This window comes from Lytechinus variegatus, chromosome 3 (assembly GCF_018143015.1).
Source record: "Lytechinus variegatus isolate NC3 chromosome 3, Lvar_3.0, whole genome shotgun sequence".
Classification (NCBI taxonomy): Eukaryota; Metazoa; Echinodermata; class Echinoidea; order Temnopleuroida; family Toxopneustidae; genus Lytechinus; species Lytechinus variegatus.
This window is the reverse complement of record NC_054742.1, coordinates 25,721,411-25,736,270: the sequence shown is the minus strand read 5'-3', so window position 1 is coordinate 25,736,270 and position 14,860 is coordinate 25,721,411. Positions and strand designations below refer to the sequence as shown.

Genomic DNA, 14,860 nt, shown 5'->3' with positions numbered 1-14,860 from the left:
TACCATACCTATTACGAAGTTTGTTCAGAATCCCCCTTGTTACATTAACTTTGTTGATTTGTCCTGGGTGTTAGTAACACAAAGCTTGATGACTGTTTATTACAATTAATCGCTAAAAAGTTCCATCTGCGAATCAGTATTACGAGGGTCTTTCCTAATATAAAAAAATCAGGTGCTTGTTTATCCTAGAATTTGGTCTCATGCATCTGTTAGAAGGAAATATATATATCCAACGTTTTTCCTGATATAGACCTATGTATGTAATAAAACAAACAAATAACGCTTACCTGAGATCATGATGCAGCTGCTTCTGACGCCTCCGTTCAGCTGCGTGCTCGTTGACGTATCGTCTGCTTGCGTCACGGTATCTCACTACAGTTTTAACAATGGCAGATTCCTGCGTTCCTGGACGCTCGATACAGATAACAAGAAGGCGATACATCTGAAGCAGCATGATGAGCATGTTCTTACACGTGAAAAATATCATCATGTGATTGACGGCTTCCTCTACCGTCAGTAGGTAAAGACGCATGGTGAGGAAGGGACCGTCTTGCATAACCACTGTGGCCATGATACCCCAGACCTCGGTTTCACAGCAGAACGTTACCTAGAATTTGATAAGAAATGGGAAGATTGGAGTATTAAGATTAGAAATACGGATATAACCTTTGCAAAATAGGATTCCTAGAAACAGGAAATATATTTTTTAATCTTTCTTCACAGGTTTAAGCTTTCCTGGTAAAAAAAAAGTAATAATACCTCTCCACATTTTGTATTACTGCTGTTCAAATATTTAGTACAAGAATTCATTATTTTGCTATAATTGCCAAATTCAAGGTCGATTTTGAAGGTCACCCCATGCGTAAATATGGTGTCATATATAATCCTTCCATTACGCTAGCTTTTACCACCATCAATTTCATCCGATGTAACTTGATCCATAGTCCACATTCAAGTTCAGACTAATATCGTATCGAGCACAGGGAGTATATTACACACTAATTAAGAGAGTGCATCCACTTTGAGCAATGCAATTCTTGCATATCCCAAGTAATTTGATGCCTTAATTTCATCTGGTAAAGACGCAACGTTATCTATAGCTGATAGAAATCAATTTTCATAACGTACCACCCCTTATCAGGGGTAATGTCGAGTTATTTTGGTGATGAACGGGGGGTGTGAAATTGAAAATACATGGTACATTGTAGTTGTAATACTTTATTCACTTTTCCCCCTCTTTCTATTATTTTGCCTTCTCTGTTTCCTTTCTGATTTTGTTTGGAGATGGTCGCTTGGAAAGGGGCGAAGACCCTTGGCGCCCCTACCCACATGATTATAATTCTCATTAACTTCCTATATACCTTAGGTTGTTTCTCCTCTTTCTTCTTGCGCATGCTCGTTCCAGCAACACGTGGTTTACGGGCCTTGGTAGCTGTCAGACCTAGTGTGAATTGCATAAGGCTCCAAGTCCACAAACCCAGGATACAAACCACCATGATCGGGTTACAGCGGACCTTATAATTGAAGTGAAGGAAATGAAGGAAAACATGATTGGGACTATTAATATACGGAAGTATATAAAACTATATAAAAAGAATAGTGTATCAAACAATGAATGGTAATTTGGGTAATCATTTTATAAAACGCCATGCTAACAAATTGGCAGAAATGTAAATTTATTAATGACTATAATATGCTGTTTAAAAATATATGGCTCTCGTAATCTATTACTTCTGTAACATCTTTCATGCCTAAAAAGGCGCCGAAAATTGAAGGATTCTTTTTGTCCCAGATGAGCAAGTATAGGATAGTGCAAGCGAAGCACATAAATTGAAATAATAAAATGTGATTTTCAAACACAGTTTTTAATTATACAAAATTGCATTTTATCCCCGATTCATAACATACGTTTTCATGATCGTATTCATTATTGTGCTCTTAATTTCTTTGGAGGTAAATGCCTCACCTATGACAGTACCTGCAGCGTCACATCAAAGAGTTTCTGCCTAACAAATCTTTGTTAAAACCACGTAGATTGTGTATTAATGGGCAAAACGAGGTGAAATATATTTCCAAAATTTCACGAATAAAAGGTCGATCCACTTAATTAATCTGCAGAATATTGAAGAGCAAGGTCAGTGATAGCAGGGATTATTAAAGGAGCGAGTGGCTCTGCTTTAACCATGTGGTATAGATCCGAAAGGCAATACCAAACTATATAAGATATATCATTTTCTCTGTACCATAAAAAGCAGAATATCATTTAAAGTACATTATTTGTTTCAACACAATCTTTGGTTTCATTCAATCGCCAATAATCCCCCCTCCTAGCTCATTAACCTGTGCTTTTTGGGGCGTTTACCTCTGAAATGGAGGGGTACAAGTTGCGGTCCATATTTTGCACTCTCTATTCCCAATTTCTCTCTCTCCTTCCACCCCTCCCATCTTTCTCTTCCTCTCTGTTCCCCTAATGACAACCCTGGTCACCGGAAACCCTTTGCCCATCTTTGGATATCTCACCCGATCAACCCTCATGTAATTGCGGTCGAGATGTTCATTACCGGCATAAATGAAAATAACTGACCCCCATTTGAACATTCCCCCGATGGAGCAAAAAGAAAATGGGAACGAAGCAGTAGAAGAGACAAATTATACGAGGTACATTACTGGATTATGAGAGCCGATCATTGATTTGAGGAGTTCACTGAATGAGGCGGCGTTAGAATGGCCGCTTCTATTTAGTAATGACAGCATCAATTAGTGCTGCGTGCTTGCCAAATTCCAAATGAACGAAGGCATGTTAGATATGCATTATTAAAGCCTTTTTAGAGATTTGATCTTCGTGTATGTGCGAGAAAGTGCTAATTTCTGCTGCCGATTTGCAAAGATGATTTCCATAAGAGGTGGTGAAAATATCCAAGGGCGGCATTAGCATTGTTGAACTATTTGAGGACACGTAATCCTGATATTGATTGTAATGGACTTGAATTCCCATTTTTGTGTCATGCTGGTAGCCTACGAGGTACAGAAGGCCTGAAGCTTAATATCATGGTGGCCTTCATGTCGGTTATTTTATTAAAATGCCCTTAACTCCCCGTATATTGAAATAAAAAAAAAGAATGCATAATCATACATGGATTTAAAATAAATGAAGATCGGCCGTGGTCAATGATCATTTGAATTATGCATTACATTTCTTTTCAAACTTCAAATTAATATATATAAGTTTTGAATTACAAAAAATCTTCAAATTCTTATAGTTTCAGTTCCACTTTATTCAAAATCCGATGCTCGAATGGTTGCAATTCGCACCCGCCCGGGTTTTAATGATTGTGTATAAGAATTCAAGCATATAAATAGGCTACTAGTTTCCATCTCCCTTGTTGAATAGCCTTTTTCTGAAAAGAGGGTTCACAAATCTATCCCCGAAATGAATATTGTGTAAAAATGTGTCACATATTAAATTGAGCATTTAGATTTACTGTTTTTCCTGGAGTATAAAAAAATCTGAACAAAACAATAATACAAATTTATATATTTTATTTAACCTGTTCAAGTTTGAGATTCTCCGTCACAAATTCAAGAATATCTGCTGCAATGCCGATGTACACCAGGAGAAGTTGTGAAAGTTGGTCCCTTGTGAGTTCACCCTTTGGTAGTAACCATCGTCCCAGGATGAGAACGAAGAGAAGAGCTTGTTGAAGAGCAATTGACCAACTCTGTGTGGTCAGGATAAGCGGTAGGGTCACCTGCAAAATTGAAGAGATATCAACGGAAGGATCCAATAATTCAACGAGGATAATGCATTTCATCGTATTGAACAATCCTACATGGTTTTGTGGGCTTGTAGGTCAATTAGATGCTGATATTACAAATGCTTTAGACAGTAACAATATTTTAGTTACATAACAAGGACACAAGCTCTCGTAAATACAAGAGCGCGGTTACAATGTAATTGATGAGGGTAATAGCTTCTGATCGTGTAACACTTTTACCATGGAGCTATTAATAGCTCTATGCTTTTACATAGGTATATCAAGAAAAGACTGACCTGGGAAAGGGCTTTTTAAAACGTATGACGAAATTTGTAGGATAAAATTTAGGCAGAGATGAGCTAATTCAAATGAAGGACATTTCATTTATGAATCAACTACCGTAAAAGAGAGAAGAAAAAAAGATCAACTGTAACTTTTTTACATAATTAATCAATCAGCAAAGTAAATCAATAAATTAGTGATTGAGTAATAAAATACATATTAAAAACAAGTGGAGCGCCTCTGGCAGCTTCGCCTGCATGCATTACGCGATTCAATAAAGCAGCAGTGCTGACTTTGAAAACGACTAACATGCACCCCAAAAACACCATTCATATGATGATGAAATACCATGTTCATGACCCTAAATGATATTTTGACCTCAATCGTGTGACCAAAGACTTGTGCAAGACGATCGTTGATACTTGATAACCCTTATGTTCACATTTCATGAACTAGAGCCATAAACTTTCAAAGTTATGATGGCAATTCAACAGATACCCCCAACACGGCCAAAGTTCATTGGCCTTAGTCATGTGACCTGAAACTCACGAAAGATATTCACTGATGCATTATTACTCTTATGTCCAAGTTTCATGAACTAGATCCATATACTTTCAGGGTCATGATATTAAAAAAAAACACTTATCCTTGGTTAAGATTACATTTTGATTCCCAACTTAATCGAAGTTCATTGACCCTAAATGACCATTGACCTTGGTCATGTGACCTGAAAGTCACAAAGGATGTCCAGTAATACTTGGTTACCCTTATGAGTAGAATTTATGAACTAGGTCTATATACTTTCTAAGTTATGATGACATTTCAAAATCTTAATCTTCGGTTAAGATTTGGTTAAGATTTAGATGTTGATTCCCCCAACATGGTCTAAAGTCATTGACCCTAATGACCATTGACCTTAGTCATATGATTTCAAACTCTGGCAGGATTTTTAGTAATACTTGATTACTATCATGTCCAAGTTTCATGAACAAAGCCTACATACTTTCTAAAACATGATGACATTTCAAAATCTTAACCTTTGCCTTTGGTAAAGAATTGATGTTGACGACGCCGCCGTTGAAAAAGTGGCGCCTCTTCGTATAGTCTCGCTTTGCTATGCAGGCGAAACACAAATGAATAAAAACAAATTCCGGACGCTCTTCATGATGTTTTTATATGAATATTGACGCAGAGCTCCATAGACACAAACGAAACTAATAAATCACCACCATCACCATCATCATGCATCGTCATCTTTTATTTTAGTATTTTCATTTTGTTGGCATTACATACGATTTGGGGATGACACTCATTAGCGTTTTTAGAATTCTGATCACAATACTGCCATAACTCCTTACTCAACTTAAAGTTCATGTAAATGTGTTTTGTTGTCAGTCTTACCCCGGATATTTTAGCTACCAGCTGTGTATTATTGGTTTCAACATCCTCCAATGAAACGCAATCTCCTCCATGCATCTCGGCATATTCTAATCTATCATTGAGAAGGGTCATCTCAAGGAGCCAGAGGGATGGTACTGTGGCGACCAGGAACAGTAAAACACTGGGACAGAACCTAAAGAGAAAAGAAAACACAAGTTTCATATTTCATCTAAAGTAGATATGAAATAAACATACTGGATAATAATACTTCTTTATTTATCTATATCATGGAGTTAGTGCTCTTCTTTACGATGATCACTATCCACAACATACCCCATCACTAAGCATTTATGCAACTGATGGAGAAAGGGCTATAGACCCACCCCCATTTTGATTATATTTTAAACATAACATCGACCGTGCTATTTTTGTGCAGTATTTATAGAATTGCTTTTTATTCCTGACCCATTTTAATTCTTAACATACAAATCAGTAATGGGATAAATATTTTTGATTTGCTCTCTTCGCATACGATTTAAAAAAAGTATAAGCCCATGTGACCGTATTTCAACTTCCTCAAAATCTGCCCTCACATGCCACTGTAAGTAGTGCAACAGGTCCTAATTGGTCGCAAATTTGCAGTAAAGAAGAAATAATGTCAGAACTACATAACCTTATTAAAATCAAAAGTTGCGAACACCATGATCAGTGTTGTCAATTATTAAAACTAGCATTGCCGAATGTACACTTCATCCGGATGATGTTGCATCTTAATTTTATGTAATTCATGTTATATTCAAATTGTTAAGGGGGGAAGCGTATGATAAACCATACTTAAAATGATAACCCTAACCCTATTTTTCTGTTCATCATTGTCTAGCATTTGACTCAATGCCCATATGATGACATTTTAGGCCAATTCAGGAGAGATAGACCTCAGTCAGTGAAGTTGAATTAAATATGGCGGCACTTGATGAGATCAGCTTTTCAAACTCGGTCGCGCAGGTCAAATAAATTGATGCTCTCTCTTTGCTTTTGAGACCCTCCAACTCAGTCAAAATTTGCCCGCTGTCAATCAGTAATCAATAAAGAGAGTGATCATCAATTTAGACTCTAATGAACCGAACATTTAGGGCGGAGAGTTGCTCTGGATTTTATGAACGGGAATGCTATAGATTGTTCTCCTTCAAGTAGACATATTCGTATGTCGCATTGTAATTCCGAGCTTTTGAAGTTTGTTGAATTTGTCAGTTTTGACCATCTGTATGTGGATAACGGCAATATAAAACTAATGTTGCGATTTGCAAAGACGAACTCAATATATGTTTCAGTGGTTGTTTTTTGTTGTTCTTTCTCTTTATTCGGCTTTTGTGACAAAAATAGATAATTATAATGCAATCTAGTCTCTTTATCAAAATTCCTTCTGTCAGATTAGACACCTAATAATGCTCAATATTATATTTCGATTCCTCTTTTCAATTCCAAATTTGGAGTAGCACTGCCCATCTTATTATTTCCCAAATAGGCTACACCTTAAACGCTCTCGTTATACTAGGTCATCTAAAGTCATCGTCACGGGAAGTGTAAACATCGCGAGCCATTATTTTAAGCCACCTCAAAGTGGTTGAATATTATCACCTTTTCTATGTCTTTATACACAAGTTGCTTTTATTCTGAATTCTGTACATGCTGTACAGGGAATCCATTCACCTCAGACGAGAAGAGAGAAGACAAGGAGTGAGTCGAGCATACTAAATTCCAAACACGCTTTAGAATGTTAGTAAAATCAGACTATCAACATATTAATATGGCGCCCACAATCCAATTAGATTTGTACAAAATACATGTCATTTTTCCGTAAAGACGGTAAAATGTCTCTGGCCTCTTAAAATTGAATTTTTTACCATGAAAGTCAAGGATGCCATGCAAACAGTAAATTAAGAGACGTGTATTCCATTTAGATATGGATAATGTTATCCTAGTATTCTACACGTACTTTCAGGACTACCTCCGATAATTTATAATATATTAGATTTGGTCCAATATCATTTTAAATGCCTAATTTTGATTAATGTACGTGTCAATATTTTCAACCAAGTGAAAGTAAAATTCGAAGTATATTGTGAAAGAAGATACACTAAAAACTATAACAGGTATAACATGAATATTGTATGAGACGTTTAAGTAGCTAATGCCGCTTTATTTTCATTTGAAATAAAAAAGATCGGGGGTCCCTATTTAGAGATAATTTTGAAATTTTCCTTCGTATGCCTCAATCCCCTCACTTCCTCTGACCTATTATGCCACTGATGTAAATGAAATAATTTCTTAAGGCTGTGTTTTAAAAAAGTAATCCATCAAACTATCGATTCTTATGGTAGCAAATCTATGGTTGTCCTGCCTATGGTTTAGGATTGGACAAACTTTAACGGGCCGCGACCGGTGCCAGCATGGCCAGAGAGTTCCATCATAATTTATTCTCTTGACTTCATCCGAACCATTGGATTAATTACAGAGAGTAATATGAAGGAGATTTCCTCTCGGTTTTCAATCGTGCTTCCAATAAATCTGGTCTCAATTAAAAACCCTGATGCATCAAACGGACGTTAAATTATAGTTCTTGAACAAAATAAATCGTAACCCCTTGGCATGGGAATGATTGAACGTCCATGAATGAACGGAGCAGTGATACCTATATTGAGACCATTTAGAAATAAGGGATAGCACTATTACAAGACAGTATTTTATAGATGACAATTGGCCTCGTAGGAAGCAACTGGTAGGAAAGTTAAATTTGCAGCCGAATAACATGTGCCACTAATATAATAATCTCGACAATAATGATAGACCATGCAGTATACTATTTTCTCTAATAGACAGTGCAGTATACTTTTTTTCAAATAGGTCTTCACAATGGAAGGGGCTTTTGGTCAGAAAAAAAAATATATATATATGACTAGCGAAAATATATTTATATAATATTTATATATATATACATAATATGACTAGCGAAAAAAATAATAAAAAGGAAAAAAAAAATCGCTCCAAAATGAACGAAATTTGTTTCAAATCTCTATATTATATTTCAGCATGCCAACTTAATTTTCAGTGGGTGCTGCGTATAACATACGCAGGGGTGCTTCACCATAAGCATTCCCGCTTCCCAGTGCCATATTATATTGGCGACTTTTACAACAGATTGACAATATACAGGACAATTGTCATCCAAATATATCCTTCCAAGTCTAAAAGTGTAATTTGAATAAAATATAAAAGCTATTTGTGTCACTTGCTACGCATATCTAAAGGGTGGACGAAATCAAACAAACAAAAACCTTACGTCATTTACTCAATTGGCTTTGGAGACGATATCTATGGATTTAGAAATCAATCCAAGAAATTTTCAGTTGATGGTCCTGTTTTTCCATCTTAAATTGAATGTTGTCTTGTAAGCTTTTAAAGGGCGTCTACTATTTTATTTATAGTTTTGTGAATCATAGAGAGGATACATTGCTCATAGATGGGTGTACAATACAATCGGTACACTCTAAAAAAAACGAAGGGTTTACGGAGAGGTAATTTAGCTCTTAAAGGTCAAGTCCACCTCAGAAAAATGTTGATTTGAATTAATAGAGAAAAATCAGACAAGCACAATGCTGAAGATTTCATCAAAATCGGATGTAAAATAAGAAAGTTATGACATTTCAAAGTTTCGCTTATTTTTAACAAAATATTTATATGAACGAGCCAGTTACATCCAAATGAGAGTCGATGATGTCACTCACTCACTATTTCTTTTGTTTTTTATTGTTTGAATTATACAATATTTCAATTTTTACGAACTGGATGATTAGGACCTTCTTGCCTGAAGCACAAAATGTTAAAATAATGGAATTCCACGTGTTCAGGGAGGAATGAAGCTTCAGTTCACATGATAATGACGAGAAAATCAAAATATTTCATATTTCAAACAATAAAAAACAAAAGAAATAGTGAGTGAATGACATCATCGACTCTCTCATTTGTATGTAGCTGGCTCGTTCATATAACTGTTTTTGTGAAATGAAGCGAAATTTAGAAATGTCATAACTTTTTTATTTTACATCCGATTTTGATGAAATTTTCAGTGTTATGCTTGTTGAATTTTTCTCTTTTTATTAAAATCAAGTTTTTGTTCGGGTGGACTTGTCCTTTAAAGAGCGTGTATATATATAGTGGTGACTGCACTTCGGATTGCTGATTTTCTCGTTCAAATTTGAACGAGAAAAATCAGCACTCCGAAGTGCAATCACCATGCACGCTCTTTAAGAGCTGAATTAGCTCTTCGTTTTTTTTTTAGTGTATGAAGTTGAATGAATGACAAAACATTTTTAGACTTTAGTAAGGTTAGTAATAGCAAAGATGCTAACATGCAAAAGTATCTATTTGCAAATTTTCACAATTTTTCTGCGTTTGTCAACGTCATTTACCAACAACCATGTTCTTTTTCAATTATTATTAGATTGGGCTCTCATTGGAAAAAAGGGTAACACAATCGACCTATGGATGCCCGCGAATAGTTCCATTAAAAACAATTGGATTACTTAAAAAGGTGATTGTTTACATTATTAAAATATCAATGCTATCAAAATACTATGGTTCATCAATTAGTTACACACAAGGTGTACCATTAAAAAAAGATATTATTCAGGTGCAGGAGGAATTAACATTACCCCCGTCTTATAAAGATTGTTTCTAATTGATTACTAATCTTGATTTCAAGATATGTATTTTCGGTCATGAAATCAATCTCAATTTTTTTTTTCTTTTAAACCAGTACTGGTCTTCTTTATTTAAATAAAAATATACACATACATATGTACACAAACAAAATTTTACAAATTATTCAATATTAGATTCTATTTGCTCATATTCATATACAAATTTTCCTTTCGTTTACCTTTCTCAATATCATATCTTTTTTTCACAACATATATGAACATAATTTTCAAATCATAAAACTTCATCTTTTTCATTGTAACTAATGTTATTTTGTAACATTTGTAAATAGAATATAATGCATAATTCAAAATTAAATTAATTTCTTTTCCTTTTTCTTTCCTTAGACCGTAAACAATATGCTGAGGCTTCAAACGAAAATTTTGAATTAAACATTTTCTTATGAGTGCTTCTACGTATTTCCAAAACTTATCAACCTCTATACACAACCAAAACAAATGAAATAAATCACTCAACTTATTGCACTCACTACAAATATTAGTGTTTCTTAAATTCCATTTTTTTAAGTTACAGAGAGTAGGTAATAAATTATACATAAAATTGAAATTAAAGTGGGCTATGGCATTATCTTGAATACTTTTGAGTTTCAGTGTCCATGTAAACAACCAAGAATTCTTATTTTCTTCATCTAAAATTTCTCTCCAAAATAATTCGGCCCTTGATCTTTCAACATTTAATTGCAACATATCTTGATAAATTTGTTTTACTCTAGAGTTACAATTAAGCAATGTATTTACAGATGGCATACATGACTCATCATTCAAAATTGAATTTTTAAATTTTCTAAACAAAGCAAGGTTATTTTCTTTTAGTTGTTCTCTCCACATTTTTGGTATTGACATTATACAAACTGCATATTCTGACAACCATTGTCCATCAAGATTGACAAACTTTCTTTTAATTTATTTACAGTAAGAACGGTATTCTTAGATACCAGATCACCAATGAACAAAATATTTTACCGTATCCAGTTCCTAAATAACAACATCCTTCCATTATGTCTGATATTGTTGTTAAACCATAACAATTCTTCGCAAATCTCTGCACTTGAGATTATATTTTTCTTTTCCTTAAGCAATTTTTCTTTTTTAAAAGTAAAATAGACATATAATATTTCACGATAAAACCTTGGAAACGTTTTCAATGACAGGATATATTGTGGATCACACTTGCAATTTCTCAAAATAAAGCTTCCACCTAATTTATCAAACCAATAATCAAACATCCATTTCCATTTTGATTTAGTGTCATCGAAATATTTGAAAAGCCATCTTAACTTAAAACTGTTTAACTGTATACCTAGATCTAACATATTTAATCCACCATTTGACAAATCACTAATTACCATAGTTCTTTTTACTTTGTGAATTTTGGATCCCCAAAGAAAGTTCATCATTAATTTGTCAATTTTGTTTACCAGGTCGTTAGGACAAAAAATAATTTTAGCAGTGTATACAAATTTAGACAATATTAATGTTTTTAAGACAATTATCTTACCTTATCTTAATTGTCTCAATTTAGTTTGATATGAATCGCTTGCAACTGTTTGCAAGACCGGGCCATGTAAGATTTCTAAATCCTCGATGAATGGAGAGATAGATAAGCTATATACATGAAGTGAACTTCAAACATAATTATATAGGAAGGAGAAAGTGTAACATTGAAAGAAAGGAGCAGTTAAAAAGCTCAAGTTGGAAGAAGATCAGGTTAGAACTAGAACAATAGATAAATAGATGTAGCATATGAAATGTAACTTCTCCAAGTTACTTGGATTTTAGCTGGATGGATCCCCCTATAATAAAATGGACGTGTATGTCCAATTCTATTGCAGTTGATGGTATAGGACACTCGCCTCTGATCTCTGAGTTTATAACAGTCAGAGTCCCATGAAATAAGTTGAAGTCGTGCCTTCGATTCTAATTGAAGCAATCTAGTGATCCAATTCATAAGATTTTTTGATGATAATTATAATAGTACACCAACCCTAAATCATTCTCTTTCCCATTCATATCTCTGTCCCTCGTTGCCTCCTCTTGATCCTATTTTCTTGGTCCTATTCCCCTTAAATATGTGTATTTTTATATATTATACATTTATCTATTGCTATTGTAAATAATTTCGTCTTCTTATTATTATTATTATTGTTTTTGTTATCTACACTTATGATATTCAATTTTTATCGACTCTTTTTAAGCATCGATAATTTCGCCACCCATTCCATTATTTCACAAACCGCCTGTTTCTTTCTCTCTTCCACTTCTTCCTCCCCCTCTCTCTCTTCCCCTCTCTCTCTCTCTGATCTCCCTTTCTCTATCTTAATTTCTCTTTATTTCACTCTAACTTACTTCTCTACACCTCTCCGGTTAGTAATTCTGATAATGATATTGAATGATTGCATGAAAACCGATGAATATCATTGACCCATATTGATGAACAAACATATAATTCTATGGAGAAATAATCATATTCGATCTATTCTAATACTGAATTGAACCATTTTAAGTTATTGGCATTATCATCCAAATACTATACAGTAGAGATTATGCCGATTTTTATTCATATTAGAAAAGAATAAGTGTTTGAATTAATTGAAGTGGTCTCTTTCATGTCTATATTTGATAAGCGTAAATAACAATCCTCGTATTGAAGAACATTGAGTGCATCCTTAAGTGCATTTCAAGTGAATGTTGAAGAAAATGAAGTGGTAAGGCATGCAATGAATAAAATACTTTATTTTTCGGAAAGACTGCAATGAAAGAACAGTTATAGAACTCTTTAAAGGTAATTGCAATTCAAATGCTGGTAAATATATAATGTCCTCACAAACTAAACAGCAGATCAGAAACTTTATCACTATAGAACGCAAATTGAATCCTATGGAAGCTTAAAAGTGCCACCAAGATGTTGAGATAATTATCTTGGGAAGTCGACATCATGATAGCAAAAGATCAGATGACGAGATCCCGGATCTCATCATGTCGACATCTTTTAGAAGAGATGATCAGATGACAAGACCCCGGATCTCGTCCTGTCAACATCTTGTAGAAGAGATGATCAGATGACAAGATCCCGGATCTCGTCATGTCGACATCCTTTAGAAGAGATGATCAGATGACAAGATCTTCGATCCATGATCATGTCACCTGATCATCTCTTCTAAAAGATGTAGACATGACGAGTTACGAGATCATGACATCTGATCATCTCTTCTACAGGATGTCGACATGACGAGGTCCGGGGTCTTGTCATCTGATCATCTCTTCTAAAAGATGTCGACATGATGAGATCCGGGATCTCGTCATCTGATCTTTTGCTATCATGATGTCGACTTCCCAAGATAATTATCTCAACATCTCGGTGGCACTTTTAAGCTTCCATAGTATGCTGATTATTTTACTGTAGATTGCAGTGATGTTTGCAACTCGATTTGTAAGGCAAATGTCTGCGTTTCATGTATTTCAAATATATTATTTTTAAAATGGTTTTCTCAAATTGCAAATTTCCGAATTTCCAGGTTTTTGTCAGGATATCGTGCAATAACATATTGGTAAGCAAACAAGATGACATGACGTAAGGATTTCTGCTATGTCAGGCAACCTAACAGGAAAATAAATTTCGTGCACAATTTTTTTCTCGTGAGAAATCATGCATATTGCGCGATCATTTACCTCTTTAAAATAACGAAGCATATCATTAAAAAGAAACTCATTCCATGTACAAAAAGACAGCAAAGCAAAGTTTCACTGTCTTCATGATTTTTTTGTTTTGCTCCCACCAATCATGATCTTTAGAGAAAAAAAACTCTATGCAGCATCCCGTCCTGCGAAATTCTGTGTTTTTCATGTAATAGAGCATCGCTTCGAGTGTCATTTCCCGATTCTAAGTGAGCAGCATTTTGAAGATTTTATCCACTTTCAAAGCGATCGCAAAGTAATGGTGAGGCTAGATTTCCCCAAGTGATAAACTGAACGATTTCAAAATTGATTCAGACATTGGAAAAGCCCTAAAAGAACGCCTATTGATTTCAGAAGATGGGTATAGTGACGTGTGTTTTAGGGAGTGCTAGTTTTAAAGGGTCTTTGCAATTAAGTATTTTTTTAAAGAATACACTGGGAGATGTCTGCAGGAATCCTTTAAAAAGAGATCCAATTATCATCTCCAAATAATACGTCTGATAGGCATTACTTAGAGATCAAAACAAATCTGCATTTCTGTTTATATTTAGGCACAGTTTCATGCAATTTTACCACTGACCATTGAATAAAAAAAAGAGAATCAATCAGATTGCCGTTATCAGGCCTTTATCATGTTCCAAATTGATTTGATCCTATCACTCTATGTCAAATCTTCAATGGATTATATTTTTTAAGAAATGAAATGTGAAAATTCGGGGAATAAAAGAGGAGCAAAAAAGGAAGACTAGGAAATAAAAACACAGGTAGGTTTAAATTGTTTTATAGGAGGAAACCAAGATAAAAAAGTAAGAATAATCCAGTAAATCGAGACCAGAAATGGAATGAGATGAAAAATGTAGCGAGAAAAATTGGGCTCAGTTATCAGGCAATAGGAGAATAATCAGAGACTGTGATGAAACTTGAACTATCCAATTACGAATAAGTGACCCCCAAAGCAGACGGGAAATAGGATGCATTAACATCACTGTA

The 14,860-nt window shown here is 34.5% G+C and overlaps 1 protein-coding gene across 1 annotated transcript in view; it reads right to left on the bottom strand.

Moving 5' to 3' along the window:
• LOC121410610 (transmembrane protein 26-like) overlaps positions 1–14,860 on the bottom strand; it is a 31,707-nt gene that overhangs the window by 1,968 nt on the left and 14,879 nt on the right. Inside the window, exons 2-5 of the mRNA XM_041602820.1 lie at positions 5,439–5,610; positions 3,549–3,749; positions 1,362–1,514; positions 288–607 (exon numbers count right to left, since the gene is read on the bottom strand). Of these exons, the coding sequence (XP_041458754.1) occupies positions 288–607; positions 1,362–1,514; positions 3,549–3,749; positions 5,439–5,610 (846 nt within the window). The remainder of the gene's footprint in view (positions 1–287; positions 608–1,361; positions 1,515–3,548; positions 3,750–5,438; positions 5,611–14,860) is intronic.